Here is a 21,911-nt window from a genome sequence, read left to right on the forward strand (position 1 = left end):
TATTTTCTCAGGTTTCTAGTTTTTTTTCCAGTTGACATACAGTTTACAAATTTGTGAAATAAATATTCTTGCCAACATTAATTGTTTTGTGGAGGGGTGCTAAATACTCCAGGTATATCCCTGATGTCTGCGTGCATCAGTGTGAGTATCTGGTTGTGTGTATTAGTACGAAAGTCTGTTTGTATGTGTTAGTTCAAGTGTCTTGTTGTGTTGGTGTGAGTGTCTGGTTATGTTGGTGTGAGTGTCCCTCCCAAATTTAGGCTTCGGATCTGCCACTGCTTAGCCTTTCATGCAGGAAACACTCACCTGGGTAAGCTCTTCATAATGCATAATTACAGGGGCAGGAAAGGTTTCTTCCCTTTTGATTTAGCAAACCAGGCTTTTATTTATGTGCTGATGGCAGTGGGCATCTGAGGGTGCAGTGTGGCTATAGCTGTCCTACTGTGTACTGTCCAGCTGTGTACTGCTGTGCTTTCTTTAAAAGCTGAGTGCTAAGATATGACTTAATATTCCAGGGCCACTAGGAAGGACAGCAGCATGGAGGTAGGCAGCAGTTGGAGCTGCCTGGGTTGAGCCTAGTGCAGCGCCAAAGAGCTAGGGATCTAGCACAACTTGTAAAGTGCCACCAACTGCATTGTCTATTTCTGCTAGTGACACAGGTACAGCCAACATGTACTCCTTAATCAAATGAACTTCTCTATTTTTCTTCCTTAGTAATGGGATAAATAAATATAATAAATAGGATGTGTTGCCAAGAAAAGACACAAGGAAGATCTATTGTACAGTGCTAGGGATTATGATGACTCTACTTTATATAAATCAATAAATAATAATAATGTGAATAACTAAAAATATGGAATTTATTTATAGGGCTCCATCAAGTCAGGTACTGTAACAATTCACGTCTGTAGTAATGGATTGACAAATTGAATAGTAATAAGAAAATGGATTAGCTAGTTAACTTAGATGCAGGTGAGTTGGGACAATGTATCTTATGGCATTACCTAATATGTGGCCAGATGTGGCAAGTCTTTCAGGAAGGGACATCCCTACAAAAATGCATAGTTACATTTGAATTTTATTTCACTGGGTTAAATACTTGGTCCTCGCTGGAGAAGAAGGGGTTTGATCTTCACAATGCATAATTTATGTGCAAGTCAAATCATGGTTATAAGATGTATTTGTTAAAAGGGGCTGTGGTTTCATTTTACCAGCTTTAACATGCATGACAAAGGGACAACCCAGTGGTGTTAGCAAAAATGCCGGTGCCCCCTGCAAGACATTCAGTGGAGGCGTTCACATTAACAAACATTCAAACGCACAGTAACATACACACATACAGTACATACTAATGTGCTAACACACACTAATGCACTTACACAGTAGCATACTAGTAGCATTCTTGTTTCAAGATATTTTATTAAAGTTTCTTATAAAAAGCAGAAAATACATACAAATATAAAATACAGAACATTTGTAACGACCCAAAAGGATTTTTAGGATCAAACTAACAATTGAGCGATGGTTAGGAACATTATAAATTATAATAGACAATTCTACAACATGGCTAAATAAGTAAGAAAAAATTTCACTTTTTGGGCCGAAAATGTAATATCAATATGTATTTAACATTCATACTAACAGTCATACATCCTACACGACACACACATTCGGCGGCGGTAGAGGGGAGCCCGAAAGTTATCCATCGTTTATTAAGGGAGATCACTGAGACACTAGTCCCATTGGGGTATTAGCTTTACAGTCAAGCTAAGAAGGCCACCTCACATTAACAAGTATTTATATATGGGAGGAATAGCTAGGAAATTGAGCTGTGCAGCTTGAATATAATCAAACCATAAGGACCAAATTGCATTATATTTGGAAAGATTCTGATTTAAAGAATAAAAATATCTTTCCATATTTGCCTGAAACATAATTTGATTAGTAATCTCGCTCCAAGTAGAAGCTCGGTCCTAGTAGCATTCTTAAACACAATTAAGTACTAACATACACTGAAGTACTAACATACACAATAACAAACATACTAACACACAAGTGCTTACAGACATATTAACATACTAACTCAGGGTTTGATAAGGCTGGCATTAGGAGGACCCTGCAATAAGGGGCCTCTGTTATGCCTGAATTCAACCATTTTGATGGTTATTCACACTTTTTTTGTATTACCTCCCCATAGCTGCGAACGCCAGTATATTGTGTGCATCACCATGTATCTAAATATGCAGATAATCTTTTTTTATGCTGACATCCATGTTCAGGGCCGGACTGGGAATGAAAAGCAGCCCTGGAAACATTTGGAGACCAGCCTCATATATTGTATCTCGTGGTCGAGTTCTTGTACCCACACGCACCCCTTATACATACCCGAGTCACACTATTTGCCATACAAATAACTATTAAACATTCTTTTTATCACATTATTTGTATTAAAATGCCAGAAAGCAAAAGTGTTAAAAGGTCCTAATAAATTAAATACATTAGACATAATGGAATGAAAACGTTTGCTACTGCAAAAATTTTAGAAGAAAAGGTTTTTATTCAGTGGAACAAAACAGTGATCACATTATTCTTCACAATATTCTTGTAAGAAGCTTTTGGCTATTAATACTACCACAACTGTTATAGCACCGCATCATCAGCCAATGAATACCTCATTCCAGATACATATTATTATTATTTTTTTAAATGCACACAGTTCATGGTGCAAAGTGGTCTGCCAGTATGTTTATGTAAAAGGTCCTCTCTTAAGGGGAAAGGACTGTGAAGCCAACAGGAATAATGAAATCAGTTCTTACAACTAAATTGGGTTTCACTCTGAAGGCCCCAACCACCATTCAAGTTTCTGCGATTAATCCTTTGTGAAAACATATGCAGATTGAAATAAGAGTAAATAACACAATACCTTTACTTTTCCTCTCACTGATTTCTGGGCCCAAAAAGTTTTGTCCTCTGAAGCAACTACAAATTCAGGAGGGTGTTTTATCTCTGGTTAAGTAAACATTAAATAAATCAATTTATACTAGAGTGCACACACCAACACCCAGACACACACACCAAGACAGCCTCTGCCAGACGGACACCCAGACACACACACCAGGACAGGCTCTGCCACAAACACCCAGACACACACCAGGACAGGCTCTGCCACACCGACACCCAAACACACACACCAGGACAGGCTCTACCATGCAGACACCCAAATACACACCAGGAAAGGCTCTGCCACACTGACACCCAGACACACACCAGGACAGGCTCTGCCACACTGAAGCATAAAAAATTTATTTTCTACACTGCTGTGTCATTAACTCCCCCTATTGTATTTTTGTCCTCTTGTGTACTGATGCCCGAGCCAGGTCCCCCTTTAGTATTGATTACTGTATTCTGCCCACAACACAACCTTGTGTATTGCCCCCTTTGTGCATTTATTCCCCCGCACCCTTGTGTATTGCCCCCCAGCATTGATTTATGTGATGCCCCAACTAACCCCCTCCTTTGTGTATTCTCTGTTATGTTAAGAACAGCTTCAAATGAAAAGAAAAGAAAATTGAAATTTAACATTTTATTTAAATTTTAACAGAACAGGAAAAAACAGTAATTAACTAACAACCATACATGATCATCTCTAGTTCACTACATCTTCTCGCTCTAACTGAAACCTGGCTAAACTAACACTGCTTCTCCAGCTACTCTCTCCTATGTTGGCCTCCACCTCAGTCACACTCCTAGATCTCATGACAGAAAGGTCTGACCTATTGCCCCTGCTCCTTCATTTTCCTCTTCAACTACCCCGAGAAATGGGCTACATTACGCCGCCGAGAAACAATGTCTGGCTTTGGTACGGGCCCTCCGGAAGCTACAACCCTACCTATACGGACAGTCTTTTACTGTCCTCACGGACCACAAGCCCCTTGTATGGCTGAACCAAGTGACTGGGGATAACGCCCGACTATTACTTTAAAGCTTGTCTAACCACAGTCTGCTAATATTCATGCCATACCTCCCACACTTCCTGTACCTAAAAAAACACCTCACAGCTCACAAACACACTACTCTGATGCTACCTCCTCCTGTCCTGACATTGCCACAGCTCAGTATAACCATAGGCTAGGCTCAGTCCTACGTATGGGAGCTCCTGTAACTGAGCGCCACAGCCTACACCGTCCACCTCAGCCATGGCATTCCACACAGACCCATCTCCTCCCAAAGTGTTCACGTACCGCTGAGGGCATATTGAGGAGGTCTTGCTAGCCTGAAGGCTTTTCACATTGCAAATGTATGCTCCTTTCCTATACATCAGCCCTCCATCTTGCCAAACAAACAAACATTAATCTCCTCTCTTTCCCATAACCCTAAGCACCTGTTCTCCACATTCAACACCCTCCTTTTGTCACCCAGCACCTCCCTCACCTTCCAACTTCTCTGCTCAAGAACTTGCCACCTACTTTAAAAACTAAATTGACACCATCATTTATAATATTCGCCCCATGGTGTCAATCATATGGTACCCCAACCTCCCTCCCTCCTCACCACAAGCCACCATCAACTGTTTCACTCCAGTCACCCCTACTGCTCCCTCGACTCTGTACCTTCACATCTCCTATGACCCCTTACCCCAACCCTGACCAATATATTTAATCTCTCTCTTTCCTTTGGTATATTCCCATCCTTACTTAAATATGCTATCATCTCATCCATCCTAAGAAAACCCTCACTTGATCCCACATCTCCATAAAATTATGGTCGAGTTTCCCTTATCCCCTGGCATCCAAACTGCTGGAACAATTAATTTATAATCAACTAAATCGCCCCACAAACTCTCTGCTTGACCCTTTACCACCTGGCTTCCGTCCACAGACCGTACTCACTAAAATTACTAAGAATCTCCTCACCGCTAAAACTAAAGGCCATTTCTCACTACCTATGCTCTTGGACCTCTCTGCAGCCTTTGAGACAGTTGACCACCCCCTCCTTCTATAAACCCTCCATGCCTATGGAATCTGTGACATAGCTCTTTTTCTGGTTCTAATCCTACCTCTCTGGTCATACTTTTATTGTCTCATTCACTGGAACCTCTCGCCTAATACTATGTGTTGGTGTTCCTCAGGACTCAGTTCTTGGGCCTCTACTCTTCTACATCTATGCCTCTTCACTTGGACAACTCATACCTTCCTTTGGTTTCCAATACAATGTATATGCAGATGACAACCTAATCTATATCTCCTCTCCTGACTTCTCACCCTCTCTTTAAACTCACTTCACCGACTGTCTTTCTGGAATAGCATCATGGATGGTGATGCATTACCCGAAGCTCATCATCTCCAAGACTGAGTTTATAGTAATCCAGTCATCTGCTCTGTCCACAATTACTGATCTCTATCACTGTTGAATACTCCACTATCCAACCAACAGACCAAGTTTGCTGCCTTGGTGTGACACCTAACTCTGCTCTCTACTTCATCCCTCACATCCAGTCCCTTGCCAAATCCTGTGGTACCCAAGAAATGGCCTCACACAAGAAATGGTCAAAATACTAATCCACTCCCTTGTGATATCCCATCTGGATTATTGCAACTCCCTACTAACTGGTCTACCCCTCTCCTGCCTTTCACCGCTACAATCTGTCCTCAACACTGTAGCTAGATTAATCTTCCTCTGCTCTCTGTCTTCCTTCTCCGTTCTGTGAGATTTTCTCCCTCATAAGCAAATTTCAAAAGAAGCATACAACCCTTCCTCATAGCACTCACTTGGCCTGAACAACCTACAACCTTGAGAGCTCATTATGACTCGACTAGCTCATCCTCATCCAAGCAATCCTCCCCTACTGTTTCACTTCCCCCTCAGACAACTAGATTGTAAGCTCCTAAGAGCAGGGCCCTCTTCTTCCTTTTACACCAGTTTGTTATTGTTTGTGATTTTAAACATATCCTACAAACTCTGATTGTAAAGCGCTACGGATTCTGCTGGCACTATAAAAGTAAATGAAATGTAATGAGAAGAAGGTGGTCCACAGTGTCAAAAGCAGCAAAAAAGGTCCTACCAGAATCTTGAAAATGCCATCACTGAACCCTACTAATATGTAAAGCTTCCACCCCATCTCTCCACTTCCTGTTGGCTCCAAGCTTCTTGAACAACATGCATATACCCAACTAACCAAGTTTCTCAACTCCAACTCTGTACTTGACCCTCTTTAATCCAGATTCCGCTCCAAATATTCCACTGAGGCCACTCTTTCTGAAGTGACCAATGATATACTCATCGCTATATCTAAGGGTCACTACTTTCTGCTATTCCTTCTGGAGCTTTTTACACTTTGGATCACCCTCTTCTCTTTTAACCTCTCCTTTTTTTACCTCTATGATGCTGCTTTTTCCTGGTTCATATCTTCCCTTTCTGATCACACCTTCAATGTCTCCATTTTGTAAACCCCTTCTCAGCCGGTCTATGCCAAGGCTAGTTCTAGTTCTTCTAGTTCTAGTTCTTCTTCTTCTCACTTTATACTAATTTCCGTGGCAAAAAACGCCCACAAAGAAACCCCTTTGGACGTCCTAGTACGTCCAGCCCTTCATGCAGCGTCAGGGACACATCCCTGCCGCTGCACGGGAGACCAGTCGTTTGACAGCCTGGACTTCCCCCTGGCAGCAGAAGCCGGCATCGCCGGCTTTCTGCTGCCTGATCTCCCGTAACAGCTTCAGGCATGAAAGCCGGTAAGCTGTTAGAGTTGAAAGTGCCTGATCGCGCAGTTGCGCTGACGTCACTACTGACGTAACCCGGAAGGTCATCGGAGGACAGGATATCCCCTGCGGGGATATCCTGCCCTCCGATGAGGCACAGAGACGCTGCGACCTCTATGCAGGTCTGTGAGGACCTGCATAGAGATCACAGTGTGATCGGTGCAGGGGGATTGCGGGGAGGGGAGTGAGAAACCATCTCTCTCACTCCCCCTCCCGTCCTGAAAGAGAAAAGCAGAAAAAAAAAAAGTTAATTTATTTAAAAAATAATATTAAATAAATCATTAAAATAATAATATATATAATACAAAAAAAAATTATGTGACCTGTGATGTCATTGTGACATCACTGGCATGTTCAGGAGGTCCCTAGGAGGACCTCTAACCATTTCTGTGTAAAAATAATATATAAAAAATAAAAAAAAATGTAAAAAAAAATTAAAATTAAAAAAAATAAAAAAAAAATATATAAAAAAAGATAAAAAAAATTATTAAAAAACCTTACTTCCCATTGCCCTAGCATAACATCTAGCCAGTATAACCCTTCTGCCCCTGTTCACAACCCCCAAACCCGTTAAGCCATAGGCATAACAATTATACAAAATTGTACACCTTATAGTATGCTCCCTGGTGCTGGGAAAGTCTGGAAAATCTATAAAAATTAGGTATTTCTGAAATCAGGACACCTGAATTAATAAACTTAGAGGGTATTTTCCATCACTTTACCTAATTTTGTGAGGATTCAGAGGGAAAATGTAAAAAAACACTAGTTTATTTTTCTAATCTTTGCTAGTTTTTACTAAATTTCTCATTCTAAATTTTCAGCTAATTATCCAACTATGGTATCAAACGAAAGCTCTATCTCTCCTTGAAAAAACAATATATAGTTTTTATGGGTACACTATTCACAGGAAAAGAGAATCATCGCTAAACCGACATACCCCAAAAATGGCAAAATTACTCTGGGCTTTGAGGTACCAAAAACCCCTGAGATTGAAGGGGTTAATCCATTGTTGTTGATTTAATGCCATATATGGTGGATTCACCAGTGTTCTGTTTAATGTAATTAAATACTTAACAGTGTCTGACCCTAACTTCGGCTTTCTTTTGTTACTTTCTATATTACAAAATCCGAGCAACAGTGTTTAGATTAAACCAGAGACACATTTTAGACACCTACTTACTATTCTTTTCTTAAATGAGATAAGGAATCATGGAATAACCTGTAATATGAAACAAACATGCCAGATGAAAAATTATAGTTGGCATGAATCTGCCATCTTAACATACATTGTATTGGCAGTAAACTGTATTGGTTTGAATTAGTGTCCTAGTGTTTTGAGCAGCATCTTTCTGACCCCTTTGATCATACATAACAGATGCCTCAGCTGTCTTGTTATGATGCATTAGTTAACTATATATATGTTGATGATGACAAAAATGTGGCCTTATGATGAAATCAGGACGTTTCCAGAGCATTTATTAATGTAGATATACTGTCCTCATAACCCTAAAGATGCCAATGGACTCCTTACTAGTCTAATCCAGGCACCTACCATCAACAGATAAAGAGGTAAGAATTCAGCACACTAAACCGATCAGTCTCGGGCTTATTTAATATGATGTTCTCCTTGATGACTTTGTTGATTGCATATAGTGCATTAGAGCCTATGCCCTAAGCCAGTAACAAAAATGGCGGAAGCATGCTGTACGTCTGCTGCGCGCTTACGTCACATCCATTTTCCAGTAGGCTTCGCTGAAAGACCTGGCGCTGCGCGCACGTGACCGCCTCATCCGGGTCTTCGCGTTCTTTCACACTCGGCCCAACATGGCAGCTTCAGGTGAGTGTGTGCGGGAACAGGGGGTCGGGCCGGTATTAAGAGGTTTGCCGTGTATGTTCGTCAGATTATTTGTCAGACATTTAATCCGGTATGCGGTGTAGCTGTTTAGGCAATCACTGCTTGACGCTAGGCGGCCCATTCTGGTGATATGGGCCACCGCGAGGCGTCCTGCGGGCACGGACACGCTATCTAATCCTTGAGCAGTAGCAGGCCGCACCCAGTCTGCTCGCCTCGCCTTTGCGTGGCCGGTACATGTATTTGGGGGGTTGAAATCTGTTGTAGGTCCTACGGGTAAGCTTAAGGTTTAATAGATCCACGAGCGTGATGTCTGTAAAGGGCTGGTGCCCTGCTAGCAGCCGCTCCAGTGCTGACCGCCCCGCCATCAGACTACTCGATCCTCGCTATACCCCATTGTAGTGTAACAGACACCGTACCGGGTAGCCCCTCTTAATGTTTGTATGGCAATGGCGCATACCTCAGATCGCCGCCTGGCCGGTGTGTTTGGGCCTAGCAGGCGGGGAAAGCAGCCACCGTGGTTTGGGGATTTTTAACCCATTCAGTCGTGGCGTAGTCTATTCCCGTAATGGCAGCTCACTGCAGTAGCTTTGCTTTATTTCGGGGTCCCTGTGTCCGGCTGGGGCATGTGAACACGTGGCCCGGAGGAAGTAAGACTAATCGTTTCACAATTTACGGGGAGCGGGATGTAATGGCGGTAAAGGACTGCTTTGGGCAGGCCGGACTCGGGCCTTGTTTGCCGCAAGGCCCGATTTTTTTTTTTTAACCTTCCGCCCCCAGTCGGGGGGACACGTCAACATATGCAAGGCCAGAGTGGGCAGTCCGCAGTTACTGCAATGGCTGCTGCTCGCAGGCTGTAGCCGCAAACAAAGCTCAGAGCCGTGTGTGAGAATGTGCGCTAAATCCCTCAGCAGCCAGCGGTGCACGCATTAAACCTCTTTAAATGCTACCATATGCTGCTTGCCGGAGCCCACAGGGTTAATCTCCCCGTGCCTGTGGTGCTGATGCTGACACACAGGTTGTGTACATTAATATGTATTTCACATGGGGATGCTTCCAAACCTCAGTATAACACTAGTGCACAAATAAACATATATATACTACATGCATGCATACATGTATATAAACATGACGGCCATCTAGTCTGTCCTGTTTTATTGATGTGATGCACGTTCGTAAAAAGAGACTTAATGTGGTGTTCCATTTTGCTCATAGTTTTGGCATCGCCTGTATACTGTAAATGCAGTTTTTTGCTATTGCTATATATGAGATAATGCTCTTCATGTATAAGGGCTTTTGCGCCCGTTAGTTTAGAAGCAATACGCTGTTGCTATATCGGCAAACATCACAGTCTGTGACCAGATACAGTAGATCTAAGCAGAAGTAGAGCTCCAGCTGTGTTTTCTTCTCAAACTACAACTCCCATGATTCCTTGGGTTAGAACCTCCAGGTTGATTTCTTACACTTTGTAGTTATTCTGGGAAAGCACAGTGTGTGATTGTGCTTTACGCGCATGTTCATAGCCTTATCCTATCGTATTCTAAAGGAAGCAGGCATTCATCGTTATGATTTCTGTTAATTTCCAACGCCACAATCTTCTGATCTCATATACTTTTCTAAAATATAAAGTAAACAATGTTTGAAGTAGCCTGCGGTTTCATTACATTCTTTGCGCTGTCCGGTGGCTCTTCATCTTGCTCATCTTCTAGCCTGCCAACGACAACCTGTACAGTTTTATTATTTTGGGGGGTTTAGTTACTCTGTGCCAATGCAGTATAAAATGTTTCATATGCTGTAAGTTAAAATGTTCTCTTCTGGCCTGGACTTGTCTTTTTGAAGGCCTTTATCAAGCTTATTCAGCACTGCTGCTCACCGAGAGATATCCCTATCATGATCAGCTTTTGCAGTACTGGCATGTGTGCTTGTCTTTGAAGTGACATGCACATGTTTTCTCACCTTCCCTCCGCCTGCACATAACATGATCCAGCAGCCCCTCTCCTCTATCTGGCAGAACCTGGTGTGGGTTCTTGGTAGTGCCGGACAGAAAGTGAAAGCATGGAAGGTACAAATGTATCCGTGGGGGTTCTGCAGAAGCCCCCCACACATTTGCAAAGGGGACACAAACATTTTAGACTATCGTCTATTAAAGTGCATATGATGGCTGGAGAGTCCCTGTAATAACATATCCAAATCCAGTTTCACATCGACCCATGCTTTCTCTTTTCCGCAACCCCCCCCCCTTTTGACACTTCTGTGGTTTGTTTCTCTGGTTTACAATACGCACACATTATAGCTTTGTTTTGATCATATAATATATTATAAAAATAATAAAATCTAGTAAAAGATTAACACTTTATGACTTTTATTTGAAAAATATTTTTTGTCTACAAAAGCTAATAAAAACTGACAAATAGATTTCTTTAGAAATACCCAATGTCTTTGGGTGTTTTTGTTACAGGGCAATAAGTACAAGTAGCTTATTCATATTTTATAAGGGCATAAAATGCCCCCTTACGTTATACACCGTTTCCTATATTTGTACTTTAGGTGCCAGAGATGGGTTTTTAATGTATATTTCTAGTGGGAGGGGCACAAGTTGTTTGGGCATCGATTTTTACATTTTTTATTTTTGTGAAACTAGATGGTTCACCCTATGATGTCATGTTCATATCGCTGTTTTTACATCTTTAATGTTTTTTCTATTTACAGGGCTCCATTGCCCTGCCCCTGTAAATGTGTTTGGTGTTGCTGAATGCCCCGATATATCAAAGCATTGCAACAATACCAGCTGACCGAAGAAAGTAATTGATCACTTTCAAAGCTCATTCAACCCCATGATGTGCCAGGCATGTCAGTTGTCATTTAGGGGTTAATTTCTGGGGGAAGAAACATTTCTTGGATTCAAATTCAGAATTCTGCGGGATTTTTTAACCTCTGCATTCACAATTCACTACGGCGCTTACTTTGAAGCCGTTTTCTGCATACTGAAGCATTCTAATGTTGACACGGCATCTTCTGTCTGCCTGGGCTCGCTTTCTTTTTCTCAAGCTAACTAGATATTTCTGCCATCAGCTGCCAAAATCAATGTGAAGTCATATACGATATATAATATGCTTTAGCAGGTCTTTATCACAGCAAAGTCTCATAGAATATCTGCGATGGTTGCAGTGGGGAATGTTTCTTTGGGCAAAAACACAAATGGCGCACCTTTTCATAATAAGGGGCACCATGACACTAAACGCTCTTTAAAGGGTTTTCTCTTGTACCATAAGCCAGGTATATATTGCTTCAATTGAGCTTTAGTGTTTGTTTTCCCCATGTATATTCACATCGCTAAATTTCTGTTTAGGAGTGCCACGTTCCTTCGCCAAAAGGTGCTACATGAACGAATTTGTGTAAATATATATATATATATATATATATATATATATATATATATATATATATATATATATTACAGTTCAATGCTATATAAAGCCCTTAATATTGGAAATTAATGAAAATTGTACCTTCCTTCAAAGGGATAGTTTACTGTCCCCGGTCACCCCCATTGAATAAGAATGCCTATGCTGCGAGTACTTTAATATCCATTTAAAAAAATCCTTTCCCTAGAAGCTGCAGCCCTTACCGTGCATGTGCAGGGGGTCTGCGTGCAAAGAACTGGGTGGCTGGTAGGGGGCAAATGGATATGCAAATACTGCAGTATCCCCCATGCATTTGGAAAAGCAACGCCTCAAGAATTTAAAAGGGCCGTACAGCTTTCATAGGCATTAAAGTGCGTAGGGCGGCTGCTGTGTCCCATCAGTGGAGACATAATCCACTGATATCATAATCTGCGATTGTCTTTCTCTCCAATAACATACGACCCGAGTCCATCACTCACTCGATCAAATCCATACCTCCTTGTACTGATCTATCTGATGTATCTGATGGTCACCCCCTGTGAAGTCAACCGGTTAAGGTCTGAGTCTCAACATCAGGGAAAATGAGCGGATTAAATGGGCCAAATAGTTGTCTGCTGTCAAATTCTGTGTAATTTCCCTTTCCTAGTAACATACCTTTTTCCCTACAGCAAAGAAGAAGAATAAGAAGGGGAAGACTCTGACCCTGACTGACTTCTTGGCGGACGATAAAGGTAGTGGCGGACCAGCTCCTGTTGGTGGCAGTGGCTATGCCCCCAAGCCAGTCAGCTGGGCAGACGAAACCGATGACTTGGAGGGTGATGGTGAGCGTTATTGCTTTTGGTTATTTACCGCCTGCACTTGAATGATTTTGTAACCAGAATATATTTTAACAGGAATATAAAAAAAATCCAAGAATGACAGTATTTAAGACACACACATGTACCTCTGTCAATGGGCAGAAAGCTTTTACATCAATAAGCGGAGGGATTGGGGTGCTTGTGGAGAATTACTCTTCACTGGTTTTAAATAATCTTTAGGCACATGTGAAGTATGCATTTATTGAAATAGTTGGATGTTTATTTTATATGTTTTGTTATACTGTTAAACTAAGTATTTTTGGTTACTTTATTGCAGTTTCCACAACGTGGCATAGCAATGATGACGATATGTACAGAGCCCCTCCGATCGATCGCTCTATACTGCCAACTGCCCCCCGAGCTGCACGTGAACCTGATGTGGACCGAAGCCGCCTTCCCAAAAGCCCTCCTTTTACTGCTTTCCTCGGGAATCTTCCTTATGATGTGTCTGAGGAATCAATCCAGAAGTTCTTTAGAGGACTTAATGTGAGTTTTGTTTAGATCATTTATTACATCATAGCTGAACAAAAGCCTTAGTTTTTTTGTTTGTTTGTTTTTTTGGTCAGTGGAAGATGTTAAAATGGATTTGCGCAATATGTTTTTAATTTCAGATAAGTTTCACATACTACTTTTAGGAGTATCAGGCCTTTTATATTTCAAGCCTTTCTCCGTTTGTATTAGAAATAAATCATGAAAGAGACACATCCCAGCCGTCATATGTGCTTTAACACGTATGTTAGCTGTGTGCTCTCAGAATTTTATGGTGTCATCCTAATTCAGAACGTGTTTAGATCTCTGTGATACTCGTGCACATGCGTGCAAAATGCTCACATTTTTTGAATGGGATATCTTTTTTGCCACTGATTGGCTGCTTCAAGCAGCTGATCAGTGGCAAACAGCCAGACCACAGAGGAGGAGGGAAGCAGCAGGGCTGCAGCCTCCATGTAAGGTAAATGCTTTGTTTTTATTTTTTATGAAGTTGTATTGGGTATAGTCTCCATGTATGCTTTTTACTATGATGTATGCGGCAGTATAATTATTCCATTAAGCACAATTTTTTTTTTTTTGGATACTTGTGATTTGTTTGGTTAAATCTTAAAAATGTTCTCTTCCTGTTTCTTTTTAAATATAGATTAGTGCTGTTCGCCTACCCAGAGAGCCCAGCAACCCAGAGAGGTTAAAGGGATTTGGTTATGCTGAATTTGATGACTTGGACTCCCTGTTACGGGCTCTGAGCCTCAATGAAGAAGTAAGAATTTTTTGTATGTGCAATCCACCTCTCCATGACATCTAAAACACATACTGCAACCTTTTGAGACCTTTTTATTGACGGATCATTTGTTAGCCCTTAAAATCACAGCATCCATTGTATGTGTCTTTGTCTTTGTATTGGTGCAACTAATAACTTAAGAATCACACACATCTTGTGTCTAAGGTTTGACAAGCAGTCGAGTTCATTAAATTTTCACAGTAACTTCAATCTCTCCAAATCCTAAGCACCCTGCTATTGTCACTGGACGTGCATTTACTGTTACAAGTAGATAGTTATGTGGAACAGTCTAGGAAACGAGTGCTTATTTGTGAAGTTAATAGAACCAGTTTTAGTATAGCAGCTCTTGCTTGAGTCGGTGAAACGGAATATCATTTCTCTGCCACGCGGTTCACTGATGAAAACGTAGTGCAGTTTTAAAGCCATAACCCATTCTGATCTCTGGCTTAATATTTTGGCTGAAATTCTATTTTAATCCTGTGTATCATGTTACCTGAAACTTTAGTTTTTCTTTATTGCAGTCTCTTGGAAACCGAAGGATAAGAGTGGACATAGCTGATCAGGCACAAGATAAAGGTGAGCACTGTTGATGTGGAAGCCATGTCCCCACAGATGTGCTGGGCCATGACATATTAAAACATGGGCATAAAGCAAACCCCAGATGCAAGGCTTTTTTCCCTTTAACCAGTGACACACCAAAAATGTATACTGTAGGATTGCATTAAGTTTGCATTTATTCCTTTCTTTCCAGGTTAAGTTCATTTTACCCCCAAGTAATCCTAGAATAAAGGAACAGACATGTCATGTAGTGCAGTGTATGAGACACTACGTGGCTGGTGACCACTTTTAGTTTAGTATATCCTAATGTCCTGGTCACAATCTCTGTTGACTTCATAAGGCAATGTGAATATACAGTGTTCTACGTGAAACGTTGCTTGTATTGCCCAAAAATAGAATTAGTGAAACAGGCAATATGCCTTGATACAAATAATTGCTACCGCCCTTTGATGCTTAAATTGCGGTACATATACTGTAGGTTTCTCATGTTTGTACCACTGTGTTTAAGCTGATACTGACAATAATGCATATTTAATATATTCAAAAATAAGCTTAGCAATCATTTCAGTAACTTTTCTGGGCTCCCTAAAGGGTCAACCATGGCATGTAATCCATGTCTGTTTAATGGCCGCAGACACTTGTGTGTGTTTCCGGTTTAACACATTTTATAGCGGAGAGCAAGGTCACCTAATGTTTTTGCGCTTGTTTATTGCTTCAGAACGGGATGATCGCTCGTTTGGCAGGGATCGTGATCGCGATCGCAATAGAGATTCTGACAAGACCGACTCTTCTGATTGGAGGGCGCGTCCTACAACAGACAGCGCTGATGATTATCCCCCACGCCGTGGAGAGGACAGCTACGGAGACAGTATGTTTAAGGAGTTTACAGCGCATGCTTCTACAAACATATGCCAGTTTTATTGTGTTTCTCAAACCATATTGTTTCTTCAAATATAGGGTACCGCAGCGACAGATATGAATCTGATAGGTACCGAGATGGTCCGCGTAGAGATGGTGGTGGTGGTGGTGGTGGTTTTGATAGAGAGAGAGGAAGAGACAGATATGATGACCGGGATCGCCGTGATTATGATAAAGGTAAAAACCTGATACCCAGAACTAACCCCTTCCTGTGCTTTGATTTGGTAGTAGCATTGGGAGAACCATTGAAGATTTAATGGCCGGAATAAAAATCTGTAAGATGAATGCGTAAACTAGGCAGTTAAAATTGATTTTCTTTAAAAAGCAGTGTAACTTATGAGGATTTGAAAGAAGACCATCGGCAGTCAGTTTATGAACTTAGAATTGGGAAAAGCTATGTGTTTTGCTGAGAATCTGTTAGTGTGGGGTACATAACTATTTTATTTGAACTTGCTGTATTTTGCATTTTTGCTTTCCATTTCCTCATATTTTAAACTTGTGCTCAGGTGGTTATGATTCCCGTGGAGGCAGAAGGGCGTTTGGTAGCGGTTATCGGCGGGATGACGATTACAGGGGTGGAGGAGATCGATACCCTGATAGATATGAGGAGAGACGAGACGATCGATCAGACAAATGGAATGGTTTCTCTCGGAATGAGGACAGCAGGCGTGAAGAACGAGGTAGAAATAAGTCAAAACTTGTTTTTTATTTTAACATTTTAGTTTTGCTTCCAAATTTTTATTGCTGTAAATTTTCTGCCTTACACAGCAGGTCCTCCACAGAGACCGAAGTTAAACCTTAAGCCACGTTCGGCACCCAAAGAGGAAGAAAGTAGTGGGGCCTCAACCGCTTCCAGCCGTGCAGCCTCAATTTTTGGTGGTGCCAAGCCGGTCGATACATCTGCTCGGGAGCGTGAGGTAGAGGAACGATTGCAGAAAGAACAAGAAAAACTGCAGCAACGCCATTTGGATGATGACAGGCCTCGACAAATAGAGAGGAAACCCAGAGAAAGGTACAATCCTGGTTTAAAATAGTTCTGTTTGTGTAAAACTTGCTTATTTTATACATATATAGTGTGTGTGTGTGTGTGTATATAAAATCCTTTCTAGCATCCATCTGGTTGTGTTTCTAATTTTAGCTATGTATTAAATATAACACTGTTTTATAGTACCGCTGGCACTTTCTGGGTGTTGTGTCCAGCTCAAAATAACATTCCATAAAATGAGCTTTTTTTACACAGAAAAAATTCTTTTTATTTGGCTTTAATTATGTGAATCCTCCGTGTGACCTGCACAAAACTGCCGGTGATTACACCTGGTCAAACCAAATGCAGCCAGTAGATCTCCCAGCTATGGTGATATACCAACCAGTACCTTTTTATAAAGCAGAATGAGTAATGTGAAGGAAAGATTATACCTCTTACACAGGTTTTAGCAGCTCTGTGTCACAGAGTAACAGTTTGCTTAGGCAGTTTCCATGTCTAAGCTTTCCTTGACGTGACACAAACTTAACTCGGGAAGAATTTTTAAATTTCTGTTTGTTTCCAGGAACACCTGTGTATTGTTGAAATGTGATTTCTGTAATTGTTCCTGGCAAAACTCCCAAAGTCTGTCTTCTGTTGAGCAGTTTAATTGATGAAGGGAGAAATCCATAGCCATCCTGTCTATCCAGCGCTTGTGCTGGTCTTAGTAGTTCTCATTCCACAATAAGTTAAACATCAGTGCAACAGTCAGACTTTGATCCACCGCATGTGATGTACTACCTATGAAATGTTCATCCATTGTTTGGTGTGAAATATGCATGTGCTATCTAGATAATATAATACATTTAATTGGTTACAGACTCTAATATTCTTCTTTCCTTACAGACATCCCAGCTGGCGCAGTGAAGATACCCAAGAGCGTTCTAGGACTGGCAGTGAGTCTTCTCAAACAGGCAACACTGGCTCATCTTCATCCAGGAGTAAGTATAGCATTTGATTTGGCAAAACATGTTATGGCTGCTGTTTGCTAGTATATGTGGATGTACCCAACATGTTAGAAGGTTGTGTGAACAAATATGTTGAAGGCTTTGTATTGACGTTCATGCAGTTTTTACTTTGTAAACCTCTGCCTTTTAAAACATGTTCAGTATCCTAAAAATCTACGTATTTTTTTAGTTTCAAAGAGAAGGGAGAGTGAGAAATCGGTGGAAAATGAGGTGTTTGGAAAAGACGAGGAAATTCATTCTCCAAGCTCAAAAGGTCCCAAGGCAGACTCCTCGCTTCCTTTAAAAGTAATGCCAGCCCCACCGCCTAAGGAGAACGCTTGGGTGAAACGCAGTACAGTAGCTCCTGCCTCACGATCCCTGAGTTCAGAATCCTCACAGGGGTAAGTGTTCGCTTACTGTGTCTATGCTACTCTTTAGATAAAATGAACGTTAATGAACCTTATTATCCCTTTCTGTAGCAGCGAAAGGCAGTCTGACTCTGATAGGTGGACATCGGGGACTGCACAAGGACCAGGTAAAGTAATAAGAAAGCAGCCAAGCAGCGTCTTTATCAGTTAGACAGGTGCCATGTACCAAAACATTTTTGTTCTTTTCAGAAGATGGTAAAATGAGTCCTGAACCTGGATCAAAAACAAGTGGGCGCAACAGCGATGATCGCGGCAGAGTGACTGATAAGTAAGAAATTGATTTATACAGGGCCGGCCCAAGGCAAAATGCCGCCCGGGGCGAATTTTAAAATGCCGCCCCCCCCTTATCTACCCTTCCTCTCCCTCCGTCCCTGCCCCCCCCCGTACTTACCTTTCAGCAGTCCTGCGGCGAGTCTCCCTGTTCGGTCTCGGTGCCGGCTATGAGGAAATCTTCCGGCACTCAGCGGTTGCCCCACTTGGCTCCATTGTCGGGCCGGCCCTGGATTTATATATATATGGAATGTGCTTCTCCTCTAAAATATCCACACGCTGTAACATCTGTGTATGAACTACAGTTAAGATTTGCTCCAGTATCCCGGGCTGCCTTTTAGGCGACGCGGAAATGACTTACCTTTAGCAGAGACTTCAGCCGGCCAGCTTTTCAGTTGTCGGGCGTTTGGTGCCCCTGCCTGAAGGCGCACCGCACATAGCTGGGGGTTCTGCAAAATACTCCACCATAATTCCTCGAAACCTAGTTTTTACCTTGAGCCAGTTCAAGCCCATTCACCATTACTGTATGAAATACCACACTGTTTCTGAAAGGCATGGTCATTGCATATTACTGTTGGCTTATGCCAACCATCGGACATAGAAACAATGCGACAGCTCATAAGCAACATTCTTCAATCTAGTATGCCCATTGTTTCTGATGTAACGACAGACCTTAACCATTACTTGGTCTTATCACAACTTCAGCCTAGCTTTATACCTATCCAATGCCTTCTGTCTCTCTAAAATAAATTCCTAAATGTAATTGAGTTTAAGGCTGCTGAACTCTGATGTGTAATTATAGTTTGTAACTTCGACAGGAAAGAAAGGGGCAATCCAGATTCCAGGGTGATGCCGGAAGGAAAGATGTTGGAAGAAAAGGAAGCTGTAAGAAAATCTCAATTCTGCGGAACCTTCCACTTCTATTTGTTTACTTGAAACATTTTTAATGCTATTGGTGATAAATGTTACACATTGATTCCATTTTGCTAAGAGATAACTTACAAAAATACTTTTAACTAGATTTTCGCAACGAGGAAAATGAATAAGCTTAAACCTTAATGTATGTTTTCCTTAATCGGTCAATTCTAGTCTTGTCATGCCCCTTGAATATATGTATTGTAAGAAGCGCTGTTATAAATCAAATATAATGTGCAAGAAATGTATCAACGTTATATTCTTGTTCCTGCAGAAATTCAGCCAAGCGAGTAAGTATGCAGCGCTAGCTGTGGACGGGGAGGAAGACATTGAAGATTACGCAGACTAACATGGGGAATGTCTGTGTTCGTGGATTTCTCTACACCTCCCCTTACCTTTATTGTCCCTTCTGCCCTACTCCATGACAGTCATTGGCAAAAGCCTGTCGAGAAAAGCAACACCCTCTTCCGGCTCTGTCCTTCTCAAATGTAAAAACAATCCAACCTCAACACCTCAGACAAGGATCTTCAGTTAGAAATCTAATGAGCTGTTTCTTCTCTTGCATGCCGCTGCAGCTTTTTACCGTGTGCGCGTGGGCTGGGAGGGGTGGAAATGCAGTGCGTGGCAGCGAGGTTTGCCTAATCATCGCTTGGGGTAATAGTTTCCTGAGCTACAACCTCCCTCCTCAATTGTAAAGATATCATTTTAAGCAAGGAGCAAATAGGCTCCAGACTTCATATTAGGGTGCTTCTCAGAGATGCAATTTCTTATGATTGTTCTCTAGAAAACCAGTTCAAAAAACATTAATTTGGCCAAGAATGAAAGGATTGATTGACCCTTTTTAGCACATTATGGTAAAGCAGATGAAATCAATTTAATGACGCTCTTTGAGTATCAGTAGAGAAAGGGATGTCTTCAGATGTATTGTTTGCACTCAAATAGTACAGCTGTCAGAGTCCTTCAAGCAGTGTGCCAGTGATCATACAAGTAGCAGCCCCCTAAAGGCACTGAAATACTTCTGGAGACCCCCCTCAGGCTTTGGTGTGGTGCTGTGGGTTTGACAGACTGCCATAGCAGTGAACACTGCTAGGGAAGGTATCTTACAGTGTTTAGTAGGAGTATATAAAGCATCTGGATCAGACAGTGCTCCCTGTTTTCCTAGATATTGCCTTACGCATTTGGCAAATCCCTAATTGGTCCTGTATCCATCCTCAATCACCCTTTTCCCTAATTTATAACTATTGTACTCCTGGGAGCTGTGTCCCGTCGCAGGCCAGGTTGCAGTACCACCATTTACCATTTTACACTTGCAAAAGTGTACACCAAGGAATAAAATCTATAATAAAAAAACCAAACTTGTAATGATTTATAATCTGCTTTCTCAGAGATGTTTTATTATCATGTAAAGTCCCTTACCAGCCCTCTTAGGTTTTTTTTTCTGTTTATCAGCTCTGTCCCCCTCGAAATAAACTAATCTTTAAAATACTTTTGTCTGGTTGTTATAATTCTGTTTTAGTATAGTTATCGTTCATTCTCTGGAGCTTTAGCTGGCATTGTAGTTTCATTTACATCCAGCAGATGGCGCAGCCGCTGGGACCTTTGGCTTCCAAAAGTTACTTTCGTTGACTTGGCCGTAGATTTATTAATCAAGGGAACCTCCCGATGACTTCATCTCTGTAGCCAAAGGAAATTTCTACTGCATGCTTCGTGCAACAGTTTAACCAGTTTCAATTTGAGCGTTTCAATAAACCTATGTATAAAATTAGATTTGATGCTATCCTGATAGGTCCCTGTTTGTGACGAAATGGGAATTTCTTTTGCTGGGCATATTCCTAGAGAATGTGAATACTATTGTTAAAAAATTAAACAATGCGAACCTGTATTAAAAGGAGAAAGGCGCTATATTGTAAGCTTGCGAGCAGGGCTCTCTCCACCAAATGTATCGGTTTGTCTTAGTCTGTCAATTCTTGTCTTGTCATATCCCTTGAATTTATGTATTGTATTAAGCGCTGCGTAAACTGTTGGCGCTATATAAATAAAGGATAATAATAATAATATATAAATACTAGTTATATGAACTGGTTTCAGGCTGTCGTTGCCCCCCCCCCCTTCAGGAGCCTAAGGTTTTCCGTGTATACGTTCCTGTTCTGTTTATCCACGCCAACAAGTGTGCCATACAGCTTATTAGAAAAAAATACTATGTTACTATCAGTACACTACTCCTTTATTCTGCTTTTAGTATTTTATATTCCAAGCGCGTCGCATGTCAGAACCCTGACCGGTAACTGAAAGATGTTACTTGAGTGCATGTATGAAAACAATCCCAACATTATTATATTGTATAACAAAGATATGCAGCATATATCATTCACAAAAGTGCTTTCCATTTTATTCCAACCTTATTGTATAGCAGAGATATGCAGTATACATAAATGCGTATTTAATGTCTAGCTTCCAGAAAAGCGTATTAAGTTTCCTGCTATGAACCTTTGAGCAGCCTAGTTCGAGAAATGTGGCTCAAAGGGTTAAATATGTGCATTAATATCTGAGTTGATATGGAGGACTTATATCATTTGTATATTTCTATTTGAGGTTTGCAGAGATCTTTTCTCTGGAATGGTAGTTTTATTGGAAACAATGAAGCTACAGCTGATCGTGTTTCCCTTCCAAGTTAAATGGCTGTATCCTGTATATATATATGGATTAATGCATGCAT

At 41.3% G+C, this 21,911-nt stretch overlaps 1 protein-coding gene across 1 annotated transcript; it reads left to right on the plus strand.

Moving 5' to 3' along the window:
* The first annotated feature begins 8,579 nt into the window (after positions 1-8,579).
* On the plus strand, positions 8,580-19,544 carry LOC149286558 (eukaryotic translation initiation factor 4B-like). The gene is made up of 15 exons (XM_089493962.1): positions 8,580-8,592; positions 12,680-12,832; positions 13,146-13,354; positions 14,001-14,117; positions 14,660-14,714; positions 15,415-15,564; positions 15,654-15,791; positions 16,121-16,294; positions 16,383-16,626; positions 17,482-17,576; positions 17,773-17,983; positions 18,062-18,117; positions 18,200-18,278; positions 19,099-19,165; positions 19,470-19,544. The coding sequence occupies exons 1-15, from the start codon at positions 8,580-8,582 to the stop codon at positions 19,542-19,544; spliced, it is 1,836 nt and encodes a 611-aa protein (XP_089350088.1).
* Positions 19,545-21,911: the final 2,367 nt, after the last annotated feature.

This window comes from Sceloporus occidentalis, unplaced genomic scaffold (assembly GCF_023333645.1).
Source record: "Sceloporus occidentalis isolate IW3139 unplaced genomic scaffold, rSceOcc1.0.p SCAF_68, whole genome shotgun sequence".
Taxonomy (NCBI): Eukaryota; Metazoa; Chordata; class Lepidosauria; order Squamata; family Phrynosomatidae; genus Sceloporus; species Sceloporus occidentalis.

Excerpts from the sequence above, each read along its gene's own strand:
- LOC149286558 (XM_089493962.1), top strand. Across the intron at positions 16,627-17,481 it reads GAGAGGAAACCCAGAGAAAG|ACATCCCAGCTGGCGCAGTG; the intron begins GTACAATCCTGG and ends CTTTCCTTACAG. Across the intron at positions 18,118-18,199 it reads GGGGACTGCACAAGGACCAG|AAGATGGTAAAATGAGTCCT; the intron begins GTAAAGTAATAA and ends TGTTCTTTTCAG.